This window comes from Lampetra planeri, unplaced genomic scaffold (assembly GCF_965212315.1).
Source record: "Lampetra planeri unplaced genomic scaffold, kcLamPlan1.2.h2 scaffold_721, whole genome shotgun sequence".
Lineage (NCBI taxonomy): Eukaryota > Metazoa > Chordata > Hyperoartia > Petromyzontiformes > Petromyzontidae > Lampetra > Lampetra planeri.
Genome location: NW_027615543.1, coordinates 17,668 through 39,959, shown reverse-complemented (window position 1 = coordinate 39,959; position 22,292 = coordinate 17,668). Strand labels below are relative to the sequence as shown.

The window sequence follows — 22,292 nt, the reverse complement described above, 5'->3', positions numbered from 1 at the left end:
TATAGACGAATGAATCACAACATGATTGTGTTTTCCACGGAAAATGAGAATAATTAACCCTTTAACGTCGACTGTATCACCCGGGGCTATAATCACTAGCATAAATTGGAATACCGTAATTATACGACTATTTGCTGAAAATGGTTCCTGAGAGAAGCTGAGAAGTGTCACTGGGTTCCTCTACCTGGTGTGAAGAAGGAGCTAGAAGAAGGAGAAAATGTCCGACAGTTCGTTGAAAGTTGACAACAGCCATATTTCTGTCACTATGGTGATCCCATTCCTTTTGTTGCTTAAAGCTGGCGGGTCATTACCGTAATGACAGCAACTTGTCTGTGAATTTCTCAATTTTCAGGAACCGATGAAGGTTTTCTCCTTCTCCTAGCTCCTTCTTCACACCAGGTAGAGGAACCGTGAGACACGTCTCAGCTTTAAGGAACTGTTCTCATAGCGCAAAGAGTCGTGTAATTACGGTACTCCAAAGTATGTTAGCACGAATGCAGCGGCAGTGTTAAAGGGTTCAAGGAATCTGATCCTTTCTTTGTATCCGTGGAGTTTCGTACTGTACCTTGGGAACGAGGAGCAGACCCAGTGTGACCGTCACAGTTAAGTGTGTGTGGGTGAAGAACAGCAGCAGCATCCAGTCCGGATGCAGCTCAGGAGCCAGAGTGAACCTGTGAGGATGTGAAGACAAACGGAGAGGAAAAATCACTTATCTGGACTTATTTATGACCGATCGTCCCAACTCGTTATTCCATCTGCTCGACAAACAAGACTCAACACGCACGCCGGACATCAATAACACATTTCCATGCAGTAAACGCAGTTCCGACACCATGTTGTGACAGTAAATCTCTTTGATATGTACTGAGAGAGACGATTTTATGCGTTTGCCGGCAAAGATTTAAACACATCTGTCAAAGCATCAATTCTGCTGCTTCAAGTCAGTTCCACATGGGTTCAGCTCTGAACCGGATTCACAGTCAAGGTTTGGTCGGTTATATATGAGCCGCGGGGGGTGGGGGGGGTGGGGGGGGTCACACAGGGGTGACTGTGTGCAGCAGTTAGCAGGAGATGGCATAAACACTGGTGGTGTGAAGAGAGGCTGCAGCTTCTAATTTAAAATTAATGAGCAGCCTTTCCGGATAGCGAGATCTCGTGTGTGCTGAGGGTATGAAGACGTGTCCTGTTAGATGTTAATTCACCCACCAGAGCGCCGCCATTCGCTGCAAATGTCATCCACCAGGCTCATTACGTTGTTGAAGTTGGCAAATAGCTAATTAACGAACAGTTACTGCAGTAATAGCTTGGAGGTACAAATGAAGGGAAAGGTCTGGGCATGTGAAACGTCTGAAGTTTTGAAGTTCTCCCTCCTGTGAGGAGTTCTCGCAGCGGATTTAATAACCTTGGCGCGTTGTCCTTTTAACGGCCCCGCAGCATCTCAGGGAGACATCTTCCTGCTCTCACGTTCCCTTTTGTTCACCCCTCTCAGCCCTGACTACTGATGACCATCGCAGGCAGGCGAGAAGGTCTCGGGCTCTAACTGGCCACCGTGGGATCAAACGGCACATCCTGTGACATGAACGCCGGATGCCGCTAACAAGCCCAGCGTATATCGGCGTCCCCAGTGGCGGGTCCGGTCAGAATCAGCTCGCCACAACGGCAACTTGTCCAAATTAGGCCGCGTCCACACGTAACAGAACTTCTTTCAGTCTTCCTCGGCATCATATCAGGAATATCTGCATCCGCATGGATCCATTGGAAACGGCTGGAGAGGCTGTAATTCATCCTCCAGGCCTGTAGGTCGCGCTAGCTGATAGCCTGTCACCAAAAACAGAGCCGGTGTGGGGGCACAAGGGGTCCGACGTTGTTGTTGTTATGGGACATGGGGGAAGAGGTCGAAGGTCAGAGGTCGGGGGGTGACAGCACCTCGATACACAAAGTATGTGGAATCGCCGTCCAGGGGTGAAGGTGAGGGTGGCGAATTCAATTTTTGCACACCAGGTTTGAAAAAAAGTGCGTTTCCAGCCCCAGTGTCCAGGGTCCATGTGGACGATCTGTCAAAACGTGCATTTACCCCAAGAAAACGTCTCCGTGTGGACGTCTCACATTGAAAACACCCGTCAAACCAAACGTAAACGCAATCACACATCACCAGCTGTTCTCACACACACGAGAACACACACACATACACACACACACACACACACACGCACTCTGCTAAACCTGTACGCTGACAGGATTTATGAAACAGTGTGTGTTCATTTATAACTGAGCTACGGTTGTCGACGGCATGTTGAAAATAACATGAATTATTCCGCCACAGTTCATTAGTAAATGATGCGCCGGAGCTGCGGGACTTCAGCCAGGAGCAGCCGCCGCGGCATCAGCTGAAACGCCTCATTTATAAACTGCAGCTGTCTGACGCTGGGGGCAGTGCGCCGATCCCGCCACAATAAAAGACACGTCCCAGATGAAGGGAGCTTCACGCTGGCCTACGACTGATGGAGCGTTCCCCATCTGTAAAAGTGGTTGTACAGTGGAACTGTAAAAGTGGTTGTTTTTTTGTTTCAGCGCCATCTAGGACGAGAGAACACAGGAATCATCGTGGGCTGAGCGTCTTTCTGAGCGTTTTTCATCAAACATTTGAGTTGGGCTACCTGATGACGTGGAATATGGCCGACAGGACGAGCTCGTTGTGAACAGCAATGGCCATGTAGCGCGGCTCGTGGAAGGCAGATGGCACCGTCCTCACAGCGTAACACAGGTACACCGCCCACAGTAGGAAGAGGAACTCGGCTGGGGGAGGAGAGAGAGAAAGAACAGTGGAAACACGTGGAGAGAAGAAAAAGACAAGAACAATAAACTGTTCCGGAGGAGCTCTGGAGTCATCCGGGGGTTGTTTCCTCGCAAGCAGACGGCCCCACAGACATAAACAGGTCGTCATTATTTCGGCATTAACGGCGCCGTCGGTTTGATCTGTGGGGCTGTCGGGTCGCAGCGAATCACACTTCTGTCACAAGAGGGAAACGGAGAACGGCGGAAACAGCTGCTCACTCCCTCAGCTCAAATATTCAAATAAATTCAGACGAGACAGAATATTTGTCTTGTTTATCATTTCCAGCCATAAAATCTCTTCAAATCGGAACACATCACCTGAAAAAGTAACTTGTTTTTATGAATTTCTCACTTGTCTAAGGCAAATTTTCACTTGAAATAAGCAGAAACATTTGTCAGTGGAGCAGTGTTTTTTATTTTTTTACTTCAGTGAAAATTTGGTGTAAAACAAGTTACTTTTTCAGGTTATTTTTGAGTGTAAAGCATTTTTTAACTACAAATTAGACTGATTATAAATAATAAGACAAATAACGCAACAAACCACATTCAATGTCATTCGATGTATTTTGTTGTCGTTGTTGTTGTTGTTGTTGTTGTTGTGTTCAAGCTCCATTCGTTTCCTCTGAAGAACATAAAACTTGTCTTGCGAGGAAATATTTCTTTTTGCCAGGCAGTTTGTCAGAGAAAATAACGCACTCTGCAAGAATGTGAGGGAGGAAAAGAGTGATTAAGTACAGTGTAATATTTTTAGATGAAGTGAACGCTGCCGCGCCGACGCTGCGCGTACGGACGCCCGGAGATAAATCTCCGTCGGGTGGAAGCGGTGGAATGTTTTTCGGTATTGAAGCGGACAGATTTACTGTGAGCTTGTGCCGTGCGTAATACATCTTTTATGAAACACAATGAAAGTGCATCCTCGGTTTTACAGGCGCTCTGCTGGAGTCCATCTGTTTCTTTCCATGACTCAGCAATATTTCCTCGCGGCAAGTTGCTGCTTTCCTGTGGAGCGTCTGGGACTACTTCCACCTTCCATCTTGGCCTGACAAAGAGCCTCTGCGTTCCCCGTGTGGGAACCTACGGCGGCGGGGACTCACCGACGGCCATCATGTAGTCCCCAGCGGTCCAGCAGACACATGCTGAACTGCAGCCCGTCAGGCGTGTAGCCCACGTCGATGAGCGCCGACTTCCTGTCCGGGTTCTGGCAGACGGCCGACGTCCAGGCCACCAGGAACCAGCAGACGATCAGCAAGATGATGGCGAGAAGGCGTAACACTCGCCAGCTGGTCATGTAGGGGATCCTCTGGGCGGTGCGGGACAGGAACACCTTGAGGACCCTGAGACGCACACGACACAACGTGGGGTCAAAGTGTTGGAGGACAACTGGCCCTCAAACGCACAAATATCTGTTTAGGTACTTGCACGCCTCATTTCTATTTTGCAATTCTTATTCTACATATCCATTGGTCCTTTTGTATATCCTGGGAGCCAATCACAGCTGATGTTTGCGTTCGAGAGGCGGGGTCAGGCGGCCGGCCAATCACAGAGAAGACACACATACAAAAAAAACCCTATTCACACACACACACACACACACACCTGTGGCCAATCCAGATTCTCCACTTCACCTCACTGCATGTTTCAGGTCCGTGTGGCAAAGCTGGAGTACCCGGAGCAACCTCGTGTAGGAGAATTCTACACAGTAAAACCTTCTTGCTTGAAAATGTTCCTTATTTTAGACTGATAAAGTGAATGAAAACACACTCTGGAGTATGACGCTATCAGAATACATATGCTATAGATAAGCTAACGCACATGTAGCGCTGGGGACAATGTCAGTGTTAAAGGCTTAACAGTAAACTGTCAGTCTACATTAAAATAGATAAAAAAAAATAGAAATAAAATAGATGAAAAAAAATCAACACGTTTTCTTCATGTCAGGATGAACACACTGCTCATAAACGCTGACACACACATCAGGACTTTCTGCGCTCGACCACATGACCGGCTGCCGCTATTCTTAGGCTCTGCCCTTCACGCGCATTGATGAAATGTCCTCGCTAATGAGCCGCCCATCAAAAAATTCATCTATGCAATATGTTAACATGCGTCTCCGAGGGTTTTCTCTGCTCCCGCCACATCATCTTTAATCGTCCTTTTCGACAGGCCGGCCTGACAAAAAGCTCTGTCCGCGAACAAATCAGACTTTAAATAACGAGGCCTCTGTCATATCAGTGGAGGTGATAAATAACCCCGCCTCCCCCATCGCCACGCTCCTCTCAGTGAGGTCATCTCCCCGTGTGTCTGCCAGTCATCCGTCAGTAGCACCTTACATATAGCGCACCCCTGTGTTTTCTTAATGACTTTTACTTGACTTCCACTTAAGGCGGCAGTGAAACGCGTGTCAACCGGTGACGGAGGAGCTGAGAAAACACGCTGCCTCCACACTTCACACAGCTCGTATTTCTATCTCTGTTTCTAAGCAATCAAGACGTCAAATGGAGTGTGTGTGCGCACTATGTGTGTGTGTGTGTGTTACCTGTACAGCTTCAGCGTCAGGGTTCCATAGACGGTGGCGAATCCCAACAGTCGAACCCATCGCAGCAGGATGCAGCGAAACACGCTCGGCTGGAAGTTGAGAATCCCAACCTGACGGACAGGAAGCAGCTTTTTAATACATTTGTGCGTTTATTCGTGGATTCATTGCGTGCGTCCACACAAATCCAGTGAACACATTGTCATACATATGCCAGGCCTGTAGGTGGCGCAGTAAACAAGCACTAGAAAAAGACGGTGGATAACATGGTTGCAACAAAACGGAGATGTTTGCGTGGACGGGATGAACAAATACATCACTTTGGAAAGATCGAGCTGCCAGTGTGGTTGTTAGCCAGTTAGCACGAGGGTAAGGAGAGGCGGAGCTATGACATCATCGTGTCGGTTGGACACAAGCTGTCGTCTTCACAAAAAAACAACTCTTGAGGCGTCACCTGAACCCGTCTCCGTGTGGACGAGGCCTTAGTTCACTCAACCAACCGGCATTGGCGGATTCGGCTTGAATACACGTGTAAAAATACCCAAAAAGGAGGACACACACCCACGCCATGTTTGCTTCAAAGACCTGGTGCCCATCCCAGCTGACACACACACACACACACAAAGACAGAAACAAACATCTGAGACTCCATAATTATCTGTCCATTGCAGATGTGCAGCGATTTCCCCCACGGGATTGTTAATGTTAATCGGATTAAGCCGAGCCATTAATACGTTCCCTCAGGCAGCGGTGAAGACGCAGGCATGTGGATATTTTTGCTCATTGGGTTTGAGTCAGCGAAGGGACACGGAGGACCCCCCCCTTCCCCCCAGGACACAGCGAACGGGTGGCCCGTCAGATGCAGACGCGTCAAACAAACCCGTTCCAGTTGACTCCGAAACAAAGCAAACAAGCGACGTTAATCGTAAACACAAACAGGTTGAAACAACCGACTGGAAAAGATAAACGCCGTTTTGTTTCCCCCAGCAGAGGCAAAGCAGAGGAGCTGATGAGGAGATAGCGGGCTGCACCGGCGCCCGGCAACTTGCTGACGCACATTTGTGTCCGCAGGGACCGACGAGGGCAAGGGAAGACGACTAAAAAGGCACCAGGGGAAAACACAGCGCGTGATTTGTTCTTTCAGACAAACAGCAGCTGCTCGGTCGCGTGCTGCTCGAAGCCACTGTTTGAGGTGTGTGTGTGTGTGTGTGTGTTACCGCTCCCGTGGGGCATCGTTTCCAACCACCTGAATGAGTCAGTTTCACATCGTTCTGCTGTTTTTCAGCCGTGTTTTCTCACGTTTGGGGTCGTGTTTTATGTGTTATACGTATAATTACGTTCGAGATTCGTTGTTGGTTTTTTCTATCTCTACCTTGACAATGAAATAAAAGTATATATGTATAAACGGTGAAACATAAAACATGTGGCGTAAAAATATCAATAAACAGCAGGTCTATAATCACAACAACAATTGATAAGAAGCGAACACATCCCAGAGAAGAACTACGATCAACGTTAGCTGCTCCCAAACCCTCTCCCTGCTCCGTCTGCAGTGATGTGTCATTCTCAGACTTCGCCACCGTTGCCCCTCACTCTTCCGTGCAATCGCTATTTTCACCGCAGCAGAGGCCGTAACAGAGGAATCTGCTGTAGGAAACTACAGACCGGTGTGAAAGGACATCAACGCATGGGCACCGTGGCCTGAATGTCGCCCCCTACAGACTGAAGATGGTTCGGACGTTGGAACAGGTGTAAGAACGTGAGTCACATGACACGATTATAGAGTCTGAACTGTCAGCGTGTTCCCTCGCCTATCAAGCTAGAATATCATGGAAAAGTTTTGTTTTTTGCCAGTAGTTTAATTCAGGCAGTGAAACGTTCCTACGTTTTAGCTTCATACGTCAAACACAAACTGACTGATTTTTAAACCTTTTGTTATAATTCTGATCGATATGGCATCATGAAAGCTCATGAAACGAATCATAAACCCAGTATTTAAACAGTATAATTACATATGATAGTATGACACACACACACACACATTTTCAGTGTCACGGGTCATGTTTCTGTGCCGACAGCAGAGAATCCGGAGCATCCATACGTTCACTTCTGACCTCTGGAGCTCCACCAGTGCTTCCGATCCCTCACCCCCACGTGTATCCCCATCACCCCCCTTTACTCTTCCATTAATAATCAATACTAAGTGCTGGAGCTCGGGTTCCGCGCTGTGGGAAAGGAAGAGGATCAGGTGTTACACACCACTGCGCATGCGTGGACGTGTGAGGATCATGGTGGTGCGAGTCGCTCTAATGGACGTCGATACCGAGGAGACAATTACCACCACCCCCCCACGCCGACGCATTCGTCTGGGCTCAGTCTCAGGTCCAACTGGATAAGAGCTTTTGGAAGTCGACATTTAGCCGATCTCAGAGGACCCAACTTTAAAAAATGGTGCTGATTCTTCATCAGACCGTTTGCCTGAGAGGTTGTTTTCGCTTTGACCGTCGCACCTTTTCCAGGAAATCATATCGGGGGAGGGGGCGGGAAACGAGGGGACACAAGTTCCAAGTCACCGTCGGGTTTCTTTATGAACTCCAGCTGTAAATGGTGTACGAGGATGCACGGATTTTGTACAGTATTGGTTTAAGGACACGTGGTGGAGAAGCTGTTTTTGTTTTTGTAATTACTTAACAGATGTTAGTTTGGAATTGTTCCCAACCGTATCTCTGGCGGTACATTCGCTCTAGCATACTTTGGAGTACCGTAACTACGTGACTACTTGCGCCAAATGGCGACTGAGAAGTGTCCCTCGAGAAGTGTTCCTCTACCTGGTGTGCAGAAGACGCTAGGAGAAGGAGAAAACCTCCATCGGTTCCTGAAAGAATACTTTGAGAAGTTGCACTCCGCAGACACGTTACTGTCATTACGGTAATGACCCGCTGGCTTCTGGCAACAGTGTGTTGTGAGTGAATGGGATTACCGTAATGACAGCAACATGGCAGCACCTTTCAGGAACCGGTGGACGATTCCTGGCCTGATAATTACGGTAGTCCAAAGTATGCTAGCAGGAATGTAGCACCGGGGGAAACCGTTAGAGCTCTTCCAAAGACCACATGTGTACAACAGAGCAGAATCCAGCTGACGGGAAGAGAAAAGTGGACAGAACAGGACATTCAGCTGACATTCAGCAACAAAGCTGTTGTTGTTTTTTTGGTCTGGTCATCTTTTCATTCTCCACTCTCTCAAATCTGAGACATCTTAAGGGTGGGAGGGGGAGGAGCGGCGCTGTCGTAATTGCGATAGATCCATTTTTATATGAAAGCCGACACCCCGCCGGCGCTCGGGAGGGGCCGATCTCTGGCAGGAGGGTAATGGTTTCTCCTCCGCCCGCGGCTCCCTGAGGTGGGGCCGAGTGTAAATTACAATGTGCTCGGCCTTTGCACAGTTCAGACCACAGCCGGCTGATGCTCGCCTCGTAGTTCGCAACATTATTCTGGTGTGTTTTTTTTTTACTCAGTCTTTGTCTCCTCACCGTGTTATTCTTCTCTCCTACATGACTTCAAAATTATATTTTTTTATATCAATTCAAGATCACTCTGTTCGGCCATAAAACTTCTTCTGTCTTTTACACTTAAGAAAACACATGAAAAAGATTTTTTTTTTTGAGCACATTTTCACTTAAAAAAAAAGAGAACTTTCTCTGTTTATCTCAAGTGACAATTCAAAGCGAAAAATATCTAACAACAAGTTAACAGTATTTTTTATGGCTAGAAATGAAAGATGGTAACTCCAAATAAGACAAATATTCTTCGTAAGAGTTGACGTTTTTGCAGAGTGCAGCGTCCATAAAGATTAAATACAAATTGACAAGTATGCAAATTATCCAATGACGCCATTTAGTGATTTCTAGTGACTTTTCAGACAGCCAATAGCGACTTTCCTCACTGAGGAGTTGACAACACTGCTGTGTTTAAACTGTGGTTTAAACCAACAACTCTTTGCGATTTTTTGCTCCAACATTTAATTTGACCGCGTCGTGTGTCCTGTTCCGTCCGGACGACGGCGACGGATTCGCTCGTGGCACAAACCTCCAGCAGACGTCAGGCGGTGTGTCGTCCGATGCTGCTCTCCTTTTAACCCCAGCCTTTCATTTCCGGCTGCTCAGAGGAATACGTGTCATAGCTCAGCCGAACGTGTCACATACGACACGTCTAATGAAGCCGCCACAAGCTGCAGCCGCGTCAACGTTCTCCCACACGTGAACGGCTAAAAATATTCCAACCCCTTTGTGCATTTACCAAGAAGCAGCTATCAGCTATGCTATTTATTTAGGATGGAGGTTAATGCCCAGCACTTACTTTATCCATTTTATTCTATTTTACTGCTTTTATTTCACGTATTGTATCGATTTTATGGCTTTTATTGTTTTTATTCTCGCTATCCATGGTTCACTGAAAGGGTTGTTGTCAAGGGCTGCATGAATAAAGAACATTTACATTACGTCAGTGCTACTGTCGACGTGCCACCACCTCTGAGTCAGTACTTTGGTGGTGAAATGAAAAAAGGTTACTGCGTTGAGAAGAAGCTGCAGCCAGAGTGAAACAGCTTTCGTTCTGCCATATTCTTTCTGCCTCTCCCCTTCTGTTTCCAAGCTGTGGGAGTTGTTGTGGGGGGGAAGGGGGGGGGGGGGTGAGGTTATTGGCTGCGACACACACGGGTGGGAAGAGCAAGACAAATATTACATTACCCCCACAGCAGGATGAAACGCATCTGCTGCTTCTTAATGACAATGGAAATATTAAAAATAGAAGCAGCGGCGGAATACTTGTGGATCTATATTTAGAGTGGGAGTGATGCGTCGCGGCACTGCAGCCGCAGCTCGTCATGGAGACGCTGTGCAATTAAATAAAATAAAGGTGCCATTTCTCACACGGCGGGATGGTTTCAGCAGAGAGAAACAGCCCTCACATATCACCGCAGATGTCTTTCATCTATTTTTAGCATCAGGTGTCGTCGCTACGCCGGCTGGATGCAGGAACGTCAATTCATTCATTCATTCATTCATCCATCCGGAAACCAATGAGCTGCCTCCCCAGCTTGCTTTCACTCTGCAAATTTCAAACGTTATTACTTTCCGGGAGCTTGTCGCAGCAAAGCGCATTGATTAGCCGGCGCTAAATCAGCTGCTGTTAATTACATTTACTCTGCACTGCTTGGCTAAGCATAGCTCCGCATGATTGCGACTAAATTGCAATTAGGGCGAAGCCGCGAGTGCCCAGGAGGAAAGACGTGATGGAGGATTCGTGGAAATCAATGGTACGTGGGCGTCGGAATGCGTCTGGTCATCTGCAAAAAAATAAAAATACAAATATAAAAACTGCTGGTGAGGGAAGAGGGCAGATGAATTTTAAAAGCTGCTTTGTTTTCCTCCAGATGATTCTGCGTGTTTATGTGGTTTGTTATCGACCGTTGCCGCTGTTTTTTTCGATGGCTTCAGCTGCCGCAACGAGCCGCGCAGGGCTGAAGGGAACAATCAGAAATCAATGCGAGACGGAGAAGAGTCTGCTCTCACTTTGACCTCGCGCCACCTTCTGTTCCGCGCTCCACAATCGCACGGCGGCGAAATAGAATCGGACAAACACCGAGTTTAACAACACGCTGTCGTCCACCGGCCCAAAACGACATCGTCTTCTGTCGACAACATTATCGTCCACGCTGAATGTTCGCTGGTTCGTATAGGAGCCGTGGCCGTACCAAACTCCTTGGGTGCTCGTCACCGGGACAAACGTGAGGCCGGAACGGAACTACGCACCAGCTCAGTTCTGCTTCAGGTCGACCAAGAGCTTGTGACCAGAGGTCAGAACAGAAACAAGAAGCATGAATCATCTTAAAATCAGGTGTCGTATGGAGAAGGACACGGTTCAGGTCAGCCCCAGTCAACGGACCCCCTGCACGTCTCAGTGACCACCGCATGTGCGGCTGCTCAACAGATGGTGGCGCCGGAGGGATGCTGACTCCATCCGCCAGGTCTGTGCAGTTAGCAGGGGGGTCACCAACAAGCCCTGGGATGTTTGTCCCTGCCAAAGCTGTTTCTTCACACACACACACACACACACACACACACACGCGCACAGAGGGACGGACGCGCACACACACTCAGCTGTGAAAACGCTGCTTATCACAGCTGAGTGCAGCTGTCAGGGAAAAAAAAAGATTCATGGAGTTTAGAGCGACTGGACAACAATCCTGCAGATATGAAGCTTTGTTGGTTCTGTTTTAGACAACTGAAGGTCAAATGTGGAGGAGCTCTGTCGTCAGCTCACAGCGCGCGCACACACACACACACACACACACACACACACACACACACACACACACACACACACACACACAGTGAACGAGCAGAGGGCTTACCGGGAAGTAGAGCAGCAGCGCTCCACACAGGATGGCCTCCAGCAGGACCAGACCTGACGCTCTGATACTCTGTCCACAAACACACAGACGGCTCGGTTACTGAACGAGTTTATGAATCGTGAAACCACGTTTGTTCATCGTGGGGCGTCTTCTGGTCAAACTCAAACGGTTCAGACATTTGTTTACATATCACAGCCATGAATACTGTAATTATCTGAAAAAAATAGATCCATTTAGTTCATTAGTTCAGAAGTCTTTTACTTTGAACATGTAAAATAAAGTAAAACGAATATGACTGAAAAAATAGGAAAATGTTACTACTAATGATAAGAATAGTAATAATAACTAATAATAATACACTTTATTTGTATAGCACCTTTGGTGCACACATGCATCTCAAAGTGCTTTACAAAATGATTAAAAGGAACAAAGGATGAAACAATAGCAATGATGAAAATAAATGAAAACACATGAAACAGATATGGTTAAAACATTCAAACAGAAGTACAGAGGTTCAATTGGAATAAAAGCTACAAATAATCAAAATCAAAAACCAGTCAGTGCTGAAGATTTCTTCCGCGGCAGTTGATTCAAAACAACGGAGGACAAAACACATGTGACCTCATCGGCCTTGAAGGTGTGATCGTGGCACAGAGGTCAGAGGTCAGAGGCCCCTGACACCTGACTGCGTCATTAACGTCTGAAACTCAACAGGTTCCTTCTCTCCTCCCGTTAAATAAAGCTGCTGCATCATGGATCCGCTCCAACTGAGCACACACACACACACACACACACACACACACACACACACACACACACACCGGACGCTGGCCAAGACGCTGATGTCAGTCGGGGCGGTTTGAAATGATTTCAAAGGGGCGTTGTGAGCGCCCACGTATGGAATCACTGGTTTATTCAGGGACCATATGGCTGCACACACATCAAACATGGCAACAATGAATGCGCTGTAATTGTAAATTAGTTCGGCATTGTTCGCTCTGATGCTCGGGCAGCCGTTTCACACACACACACACACACACACACACACACACACCACCTGGTGTTACCTGGAACAACCGTCCAATCATCTGCCTCAGATGATTTATTCATCATCAGCTCCTTTTAGAAATGACAGATTTTTTTTTTTAGTGCAAAACAATGAAAAACATTTGGGATGTGCAAAAATATTGTATATATATATATATATATATATATATATATATATATATAATGGGATTCAAATCCAAGTATTATCTTTTGATAATCTGACTAAAACGTCAAACTGACCAGGACTCAATACGAAAACTGATTAAATGGGTTCTGGGGAGACTCTGATAGACCTGAACACAGACCAACACTGATGCAGACCAACACGCCACAATCACATCAACTGAAGACGCTAATCAGTAAAATGGATTCCATCAATCCATCAATCAATCCATCGACTGTCTCCCTCACAGAACCTCACTTACCTTGTTCCTGCGGAAGTGGTAGACGAGCACCATGCTCACGAACACCACCAGCATGCAGAGGCACTGGAAGGACAGGACGGCCATGCGGAGGGCGTTGTCGTCCGGCGCCACGCAGGGGGTGTCGTCCTTGCAGAAGGCGCAGCCCTGCTGACATGGCAGGCAGTCGCTGGAGGAGTCCTCGTCGGCGTTGGGGCCGCTGTCCGCCAGCTTTCCCTTCGCCCCCCGCCCCTGAAGACGACACGGAGAAGAATTTCACCTCTGGAAACGACATTTAAGGAGAGAGCTCCTGTCGGTGGTGTTAACGACCCTTTAACACAGACGGTCGCCATGGCGCGACATTCATGCTAGCATAGGTTGGAGTACCGTATTTACACGACTATCAGACGTCTATCAACGTTAGATTGAGTGCCAAACAAAGTTTACAAAGTTTACTTATTAAAATTAATTTGCATTCCTTCTCTTTCCGGGTGTCACACTTCTGCCGTCATCTTGGCTGATGGATGGGTGCCTTGTCCTGATAACGTAGAGTCATTGTGGGTCCGTTGGGTTCCCTCGTGGTGGCGTGCAGCCAACGCGGTATTTCGTTAACTGTCTGCGTGTCGTTTTGTTTGAAGCTAGCTCCAAGCCATGTGTGTTTTTTTACTTCTCAGCCTTCATCAAGTATCTGACCTTGTGATAGAACTGTGATAGATATTGGTAGTTGTGCAATTGCGGTACTCCAAAGTATCCGAGCGCTAATGTTTCGTCAGCGATGTTTATTTCATGTACGTTTTTATCTGGGACGGTAGATGGTACCAGCTGATATTTGTCCACGGTGGAGCACGGTGAGGAGAGGACGGTGGTCATTAAACCCTCGTTAAGACACAGCGGAGGAGCTGAAGTGTCTCCGTGACAGACTGAAGTTTCCTGAGTGTATAAACGCTCATCCCGCTCCGACCTTACAAGGATTCATCGACATTATGTCAACGCGACAACGACGGATCTATATGTGCGAACATGAAAAGTCAACACCTTGTTCAGTCACTCGCATATCATACGAGGCTGAAGGCAGAGAAAAGAGACACGCCGGCACTGAGTTATTCCTCAAGGACGACAGGTGCTTCAGCGAGGACAAAAACCCTTCGACACCGTCCGCCTAGCTGCCGATACTAGCATACTTTAGAGTACCGGAATCCCGTGACTATTTCTGCTGTCAAAAAGACGTCCAACAGTCCCTGAAAGCCGAGAAGTAACTGTCATTACCGTAATGACAGCAACAGGCTGTTGTCAACTGAGCTGATGTATGTTTTCTCCTTCTCCTGGCGTTCCACGTTTTCTGATGGCGTAAACAGTTGAGTAATTACGGTACTCCAATTTATGCTGGTGCATATAGCACGACTTTATCTTTTGCTGCAAGAGTATTACCAGAGTCATGAGGGTTTAGAATGGAATACTTCTACTGTGGAGGTACGATGAGAGGAAAAAAACTATATGAAAGATTAATATAAGAAAATAAATGCAACTGAAATATGTACGAAAAACTACAGAGTACGTACATGAATACTGCAGTATTTGTAATAGAAATTGTAAAACTATATACAGGACACAGACATGGAGCGAGAAGTCAGTGCTGCTCTGCTCTTAATGAATACTAGTACTATATTATACTGGATTCTATGCAGATGACAAAGCGATCTTCATGAGTAATCCTACTATTTAATTCTAATTTCTATAATAACGTGATGACGAGGCAATCTTTAACGGTATATATCAGGTTGTACTGTCGTCATGTGGGTTTACCCTCTGGCCTGTATAAATATTGGTACTACTTTTAAGTCGATACCATAGATTTTGGGGTGGATCACTCAATGATCTTCGCACACCGACTGAGCCACGCAGCAAGAGCGGCTGAAAATCCTTGCAGGGTGACCTGAGGTGAAAACCAAACAACCCCCCGAGGGAGCAGAGGATCTGGTGGACTTGTTATTGGTGTGTGAATAAATCCCCGGAGAGATGCTCGCATGGTCGGGTAGATAACGCACGGTGGACCCATATAGAGCTATTGTGAAGGATTTATTGGAAACGGCCATTGTCTCCGAGATTTGCAGGGATTTCGTCTTCAAAAAGAAGCAGAGCAATTTTTCAAAGCGTCGACTCCGTGGCGTCATTGATCCCTTCAAGCGGACCACTTATAGCCAGAGCGGTGACTCATTCTCTGGCTCGGCCGCTTTGGCTTGTTGCTCAAACAGCGGCAGGAAGCTCGGTTACAAAAAACAAATCCACCACGGACGATCGCTGAGACGAAGGAGAAGTGAGTTGCAGCGGTGGCTCATGCTGCAAAGGAGTGTCAAGGATGTCCTCGGGTGGATTACCAGGCTGGTTATTGGCCCCCTGCTGGGCCAGACTGCAGCACTGCACCGCTAACACGCTCAACTCCTCTATCATGGTCTCCTCCACACACACACACTGAACACTCAGGTTTGTGTGCACTCGCTGATCTAAAAATAAACTGAAAGGTAAAATTTATTTGGATGCAGTACGACGAGAGGCGGCCAGAAGGGAAAAGACAAACGAATTGAGATGCTGGTGGAAGGGGCTGGTGACAACCACTGACCTGGACATCTTTACATCTCTTCCACTCTGGTCGTTTCAGCTGCACTGTGATCCAACTTTTTTTTTCATTGTGTTTGCACAGATGTGAACAGGCTGAATGAACTGTGTTGAATTGAATGAATGAAAGTCAGGTGAAGGTGGACGTGTACGATCCGTCCATCGTCCTTGTCACACAGCTGAAGTGGGTAAAGTCCCTTTAGGTGTCAAAATGAACTGTCTGGTATCGCTGACACGGGGCGTTGGTGTGCTGTGGAAACTCCTCAACAGTTTATTATCTCTGATTTTCTACATTAAAACAGATCATGTATGTGAATGTTATGAATGTTACACCTGTTTATTCTGCTGTTTGTTTTTAACTTTATGTTGTTTCCTCCCTGTGGGACAATAAATCTCATCTCCATCTGTGAAAGTCCTCATGACGCTGAGGCTGACAGCGGAACCGACCGCTCAGGAGGAAACAAACTCTCAGGACAAAACGTCCTCACAAAGACGTTCCACGTCCTTGTCCCCCCCCCAGCCGACACGAGGATGCTGGACGTCCAGCAGGGACGGAGACGTAGGTGTTCGATGCCGGGCGGGGACGAGGACTTACGGGAGTAGCCGTTGACAGCGACCCTGCTCGGGTGGTAGAATCCTTTCTTGCAGTGGCACTTGTACTTGTCCAGGACGAAGCCGTGGCCGTGGATGGGCAAACACTGGGGAGACACAAACACCACAGACACTGAGTGACGTCCAGGAAACGGCGAGGAAATGGGATCAAACCTCCTCCCTGGGGGGGGACAAGGGTCTAATTATTTCACGTCGGTCTGACTGGCCTTCCCACCACCCCACATGAAATTAGCTCAGCCTCCATTTGATTGGAAGTCTGATAGGAAACAGAGTCAGGGGGCCGACTTAGTGTGCAGCTTGAAAATTACAAGACATAATTAATATCTAAATTAAAAAACAGCCCGATCAAACGGAGAAGAGTTAATTCTATCTCTTGTGGGGCTGAGATCCTGTCCACAGACGTCTGGGTGGTGGGGGGGGGGGTTCTGTCTCACTGACTGTCACACACTTGTTTTTCTCAGCAGAGATGATAATGATGTGCGAGTCCCTAAGAAATGACACACAAGCTAGCCGCGCTTGACACTGCATGGTGTGTGTGTGTGTGTGCGTGTGTGTGTGTGTGTGTGTGTGTGCGTGTGACCTGCCGGGGTGACTTGGAGGGGGGGAAAAAAAAAAAGAGTCCGTCGGCGGCGTCTAAACGAAGCGCCACTCACTGGTGATGCTCTTCACGGCGCTCTGGTCTCGGCGCGTCTCAACAGGCAGCTATTTCCGTCCCCCTCCCTCTCAAGGACCTCGGTGGCGTACGAAGGCAATTTTCAGCCTGAGATTGTTGCTCGTCAGTCGAAAGGCTCCAGCGGCAGCGCAGCCATCACAGGATACAGACAACTAGCTCAAACAGGAGACCAACGTGTCTCTCCAACTACGGCTGGCGCGAGGAGTTAATGAGAATCGATGGGACTGAAACTGGAATTCACCGACGTGAAGTTAATCTGACTGTGGAAAACACATCTGAGCATCATCGTGACAAAAAGGGGGCAGATGTCACTCTGTTCCTCAACCACAGGCAAACACCCCGCTGACGGCAGGTGTACTGAGACCTGCGCTTTTCACACAGCAGATATTAGGGCGACATGCAGTGGTTCGCACTGTCGCCTCATAGCAAGAAGGTCCCGGGTTCCATTCCCTATGGGCTCTTTCTACGTGGAGTTTGCATGCTCTCCCCCCCTCCAACAGCATGCTGAGGTTCATCGGTCACCTCGAAAATCCCCCGTAGGTGTGAACGTGAGTGTGACTGGTCGTCTTTCCACGCTGGCCCTGTGATGAACTGCTGACTCGTCCAGGGTGTACTCCGCCGTGGGATCGACTCCAACCGTAACCCGGGGCAACCGGGAGAAGACGAATGAACACAAAATCTTCATTCTAAGTTTGAAAGTACAATATGTACTTCTTGTTTCCAGTGTTCCAGTGGGCTATGATGAACACACACACACACACGCACACACTCACTCAGGTAAGTGACAGCGAGTCTTATTCCCGCAGCAGATGTCTGCAGGACAGGGTGGAGCCGCTGCAGCTCCTTCCTGCCACAGTGAATATGTCTGACTCACACAGACGCTGGAAGACAGAACCAGGTGCGTGCCGGTGTGTGTGCGCGTGTGTGCGTGACGGGGGAGCCAGAAATAGCCGCAGCCCGTCCCTGCATCGGTAGGAAGATTGATGCAGGGTCTGGACTGGAGGGAGGGGGTGTTTCAACCTGTTCAACCCACTCCACTTGCTCTGACTTCCTGTTCCATTCGTGTACGCGAGCGGGATGAGACGCACAGTCTGAGACATGATTTAAAACATATTAACGCCGACTGACATCAGACATCTGACAGCTGATCACTGAGTCAGGGGGCCGCTTGAAAATTACAAGATATCATTAATATCTAAATGAAAAAACAGCCCGATCAAACGGAGAAGAGTTCATTCTGATCACTGCATTTCAGGCATTCAAGCTACAATTGGTTGTTTCTTTTTAAAACCTGATATCTGTTTAAAAAAAATAAAAATAGTATTAAGTATTATTATAGTATTATTAATAGTATTTCCTCTCGGTCAACAGCTCCCAAAAAGAACTAACTGGTGTCTGTTCCCCATCACCTCCATTATCTGTGGGTCGAGAGACGAGTCAACGACGGTCCTCGTGTATTGTTTATGACACCAGAGCTGCTCTGCCGTTCACCGTCAGCTGCTGCAGCTGTCAATCACACACACACACACACACACACACGCTGACTGCCGTGTGTGACCACAGGCGAGAGGCTTTTTAAATCCAAGTGCGTCACACTGTCAGACCAGCATGGACACGGACACACAAACACACAATGTTTTGTTTATAGACCTTGATCACTTCCTTCTCTCTCGTCCTTTAGATATTATAGATGATCAATAGTAGTGGGACATGAGCACATAAGTGTAAGTGTAAATGTCACAGTACAGTGAAATTATGCGCAGTTTCTCTTATTAATAAATACAAAGACAAATATAATAAAAATACCAAATCCAAAACAGATACAATATAAAAAGAAAATAACATTGGACTGAGAGATGTCCTTCTTTACAAAGAACAGAATGAACAGGAATATCTAATCTACCGTCTGTCAGCTTTGGGAGTGATGCTGTGTATTTGTATTTGTATTTGTATTTTGTCAGAAGATAAAGCAGCTGGTTAACATCATTGCTGTTACTATTTCCCTTCGCATTCATGTTCTTTGCATTCGGTCCGTCGCCTCCCTGTGACGCCGGGCGGGGGGAATACAACCAGCTCATTAATTGATGCCGGGGCCAAGAAGTATCTTCCACCTGACCAGAAAAGCCGAAACCAGCCGAAGCGTGCTCATTAGTGCGGCGGAGGACCGACGCTCCCTCTCCTGGCAGCGGCCCACATGCTCCTGAAACCGGCACAGAAGCCTAATCAAGCTCTAATAGGCCTCGGTAGATATGTGGAACGATCCCTCAGAGCGCCGCGTGAGCCCAGAGGAAAACTTATCATCCGATAATTACTGATTGAACGATAGAACGCGCAGGAGGAGGTGTGACGCAGAAGTCTAGCTGGGAGGTAATTTCCTCAAACTGCTGACATGTGGTCCGTCCGTTCCGAAGGGGTCTGTGAGCTGCTGCTGTGACGGACCTGGGACTGACACGACTCAGCCTGATGGAGATTGTGTGAAATGATCCTGTGGACCTGGACCGGCTTTTTTGAACTCCACTGAATCTTTTATTCTTTTTCATTTTCAATGCTTTATATGTTTTAACTTTCTGTTTCAAATTCAATACAATTCAATATAATTCTGTAGTAAAGCACCTTGAATTGTTATTTGCTATCATGTCATACACATCAGTATTTAGAGGAAGAAGAAGACCAAAACCAGTACTGCATAAATGTTCATGATATGTATTTGTTCATACATTAAGGTTGTGTGGGTTCCCTGAATGACAAACTTTGGTCCCCGGTTTGTGTTTGGGGGACCATTGAGAGCGTGACACACACAAACAACACGAGTTTGAGACAGAAAGAGAGACCACATGACAGAGAACTACACACACACACACTAATGAATTTTATAGTCACTGCAGCACGGACCCAGAAAAAAAGTAATTTATTTTTAGCAGCCAGGTGTAGTGATACTGTGATACTGTGTCAGTACTCACATGTAAACTTCCAGTAAAGTTTCAAATGTCATGTGGTTGCTGAGTCAGAGACCCGGAGAGGAAATGGTTAAAATGGTTCACAGAGTGACGTTTGTCCTTGGAGGGAGGAATTTATGACAGAGTCCACGGGGCTTCCTCCTCCTGGGACGTGACGCTCATCATGAAAGACATAAACGGTTTGATCCAGACCCAGCGGGGTCCTGCGGCCGCGTCGCACAGCGCTGGACGCCTGAGCGCTGGACGCCTGAGCGCTGGACGCCTGAGCGCTCTGAGCGGCGGCCAGGAAGCCGCACGAGCCCTCCGAGGAGGTCAACTCGCAGGAGTTGGCCAAGCCCAGAGCTGCTTGTCGAGCGCAGCCTCTCTCTGGGTGCCGTCCAAAGGCCGGGCGCCCAAACAGCAGAGAGATAAACGCTCCTCCAGGGCTGCTGGGACCTCAGCGCCGCCACCAGACGGGCTCCAGCAAATACAACCAGCTCCACGGAGCCTCTGATTATCACCACAGCTTATTTCAAAAAGACCACGTGGGGCGTTAAATTAATTCCGCGTGCACACAGCAAACTGCACAGCTCGCTGCCTCAGATGGGAGCAGGTTTTAAACGAGGACACGGAGCCGTGAGGAAAGGGGATCAAGCACGTCCAGCCGGCTGCCACCCACGACGCTGAACTGGGTACGGGGTGTCACATATGACAAATGTGTTCTTCTGTATTTACATTTCATGCATCAAACGTGAGCTAGGACGTGTTCAAGTCTGGTTCATTCGTCTAGAATCTGCTCCTTCTCGCTGGTCGGACTGATGTGACGTCTGAAGAGTGCTGCATCAGAACTCACTGCCGATACATTCGTGCTAGCATACTTTGGAGTACCGTAAACTATGTGAATATTTGCGCCATCTGAAAACATGGAACGGTTGAAAGCTGAGAAGTGTCACTCGGTTCCTCTACCTGGTGTGAAGAAGGAGCTAGAAGGAGAAAACATCCATTGGTTCCTTATAGTTGACTTCTCAGCTTTTAGTACCAACGTTTTTGGATAATGACAGTACTCGGAATGACAGTACTCCAAAGTATGCTATCGAATGCAGTGCCGGATATCGTCGGTGTTCCTGTGTTTGTCAGGCGTTTGTATCTATATCTGCGTCTCTACGTGTCTTTGTCTATTTCGGTCCTTTGCAGCCGTGCTGCGTCTTCCCCCGTCCAATCTCACGGGTCCCTGGATAAATGTTCCCTCTCCATCGCAGCCGTTTCTAATCCTCCCTGGACCGAGTGTTTGCTTTCTGCTTTCGCTGCGTTGCTCAAGCTGCGGCGAGCCGACGTGAGGCTGCAGCTGTGGGGGGAGAGGGGGGGTGGGGGGGACTGTGTTCAAGTGCCTCCATGTAAATTCAGAGCTTCCTCCATTGAGCCAATTAGTGCGACAAGCGCGGCGAAGGACGGGCTGAGCTGCCAGGGGCGAAGAGTCCAAACCGTCCTGTGACGGCTCAGGCTTCACGTTTTCATCACCAAACCCCCCCGCAACAAGGACGAGACCCAACATCTGTTGTGCTGTGTGTATTTTGAGTACGTAGGTGCGTTCACACTGACTGTGTGAACATGTAGTGAACTACGCACTCCACTGGTTCACTCCAACGGACGAAACGTTCAGTGTGGATCCATTTCCTGTAAGTGTGCGATGGCGCCCGCTTGATTTGAGACAGAACTACCCAGTCGGAATTTGCACAGTCCACAAGTTAGTACGTGGTGTACGTAGTGTACTACAAAGAAGTGTACTAACGGAATGAGATTTGAGACAGAGCTTTAGTGTCCCACTGTCAAATGAAGGCATCCAAGGTGTCAAATCGTCGACTATCTCTTCTTCACACCAGGTAGAGGAACCAAGTGACACTTCTCAGCTCCGTTCTGTGTTTTCTGATAGCACAAATAATACGCGTAATAACTACGGTACACCAAAGTATGCTAGCATGAATGTATCGCCAGGGAGACCATCAGTGTTACCGCTGGTCTCCATTCTGTATCAAACTTACACTAAAATGTAACTCAGTCCACAGTTTCACACTCGTACCACTCTGACTCGGAACGTCACTCGTGTCAGTGTGCGGCAGGAAACACAACACACACGTTTCAAATTAAAAGCACAATCAGGACATTTTAATAGCCGGGCAGAACGACTGGCCCGCGGTTGTTATGACACAGGTCAGCAGAAACCTCCCACG

At 47.8% G+C, this 22,292-nt stretch overlaps 1 protein-coding gene across 1 annotated transcript in view; it reads right to left on the bottom strand.

Moving 5' to 3' along the window:
* Positions 1-311: 311 nt before the first annotated feature.
* Positions 312-22,292, bottom strand: part of LOC144741800 (metabotropic glycine receptor-like) — a gene marked incomplete at its 3' end in the record, with an annotated part of 32,556 nt that continues 10,575 nt past the window's right edge. Inside the window, 9 exon segments of the mRNA XM_078624302.1 lie at positions 312-436; positions 566-671; positions 2,658-2,796; positions 3,930-3,948; positions 3,950-4,169; positions 5,372-5,481; positions 11,783-11,851; positions 13,255-13,450; positions 16,429-16,541. Coding sequence (XP_078480428.1) covers positions 312-436; positions 566-671; positions 2,658-2,796; positions 3,930-3,948; positions 3,950-4,169; positions 5,372-5,481; positions 11,783-11,851; positions 13,255-13,450; positions 16,429-16,541 — 1,097 coding nt within the window.